Raw genomic sequence first — 1224 nt, 5'->3', positions numbered from 1 at the left:
TCTCAGCATGGAGTAGTCCAGCCCGCAAGCCCAGGGCAGCCCTGGCCCAGCTGCCCCAGTCGGGCTCTGGCTGAGGCCGACACTCACCTCGATATTGCCCCCAACTCTTGCCAGCAAAGGCGGGAGAGGCTTGTCCCGGTCGCTCTTCAGCTGCCTCCGGGATTGTCTTCTGCCACCTGGAGTCAAGCGGCCTCGGTGATGGATGCGCCCAGGCAGCGAGGAAGGACAGCCAAAGTGCTCGCGAGCCCCGAGCTTCCCGCATGCCCTCCCGACGGGAGCAGGACCCGGGCAGAGCAGCAGCCCGGGCTACAGAGTCCCTTCCACCCCTCCTGCTGGCCTCTCCGAGCCGGGGCACTCCTCTGCCCTTACCAGGCCTGTCCCTCCTGCGGCCCCCATCCTTCCACCGCAAGGACCAGACCAAGGTCCTGCAGGAGCCAGTGAAGGAAACAGCCGGATGCCTTCCCCACCCTGGGAATCTGCTCACCTGGCAGGCAAGTGGGGATACCTCCCCCTGAACGGAGGCCCAGAAGCACGCCATCCCTCCAACCCAGACGTTTCTGCTGCGCCTGAGTGCCAGGGGCTTCCCGCAGAGCAAAATCCCGTGGAGTATCAAACACATTAACTCACTCTGACCTTCTGGCCTCTCTTCAAAGTCTTCATCCTCATCCTCAGAGCCAATGGAGTACTCCGACTGGTTGTCAGAGAGCTCGTCCTGCCACTCTGCAGACCGCAAGGGAGGCCAGGTTAGAAGAGTGCCCAAGCAGTGGGACCCTGGCCAGGAGGGACACGCAGGACCGGCGAGAGCCTGCCTGCAGATGCGGCTGGCACCCGCTGCAGGCGGCAAGAGAGGAGGACACAACAAGCAGGAAATCACACTCTCAGGTTTTCTAAAATCAGTACTCTCCTATACAGAAAAAAAACAATTTGAAGTATTTTGCCCACAGCCATGTTTCTCCTCAAGTCTTCTGGCAAAACGGGAGTTTACAGACCAAGAAAAAAAAAAGAAAAAATTTTTGAAGAATCTCTGTCCTGGAAAGTTTAGGAATCTGGGAAGAGCCTAAAGAAAAAAGCCTACAGAGCCACCTGGTCTACCAAACTGCAGAGAAACACCAAGAAACGACTTGGCCAATAGGTCCTTCAGGGAACCTGTTTGCGCAGCTTTTCAGAGCCAGTCCGCAGGGCCCACTGCCCGCCCCAAGCCCAGCCAGGAGCCGAGCGGCTGCA

At 58.7% G+C, this 1224-nt stretch overlaps 1 protein-coding gene across 1 annotated transcript in view; it reads right to left on the bottom strand.

Moving 5' to 3' along the window:
- Positions 1–1224, bottom strand: part of CHD5 (chromodomain helicase DNA binding protein 5) — a gene marked incomplete at both ends in the record, with an annotated part of 28690 nt that overhangs the window by 3825 nt on the left and 23641 nt on the right. The window contains 2 exons of the mRNA XM_010296763.1: positions 88–176; positions 628–720. Of these exons, the coding sequence (XP_010295065.1) occupies positions 88–176; positions 628–720 (182 nt within the window). The remainder of the gene's footprint in view (positions 1–87; positions 177–627; positions 721–1224) is intronic.

This window comes from Phaethon lepturus, unplaced genomic scaffold, assembly GCF_000687285.1.
Source record: "Phaethon lepturus isolate BGI_N335 unplaced genomic scaffold, ASM68728v1 scaffold13641, whole genome shotgun sequence".
In the NCBI taxonomy this organism is placed as follows: Eukaryota; Metazoa; Chordata; class Aves; order Phaethontiformes; family Phaethontidae; genus Phaethon; species Phaethon lepturus.
This window is presented reverse-complemented; position numbering and strand designations above follow the sequence as displayed.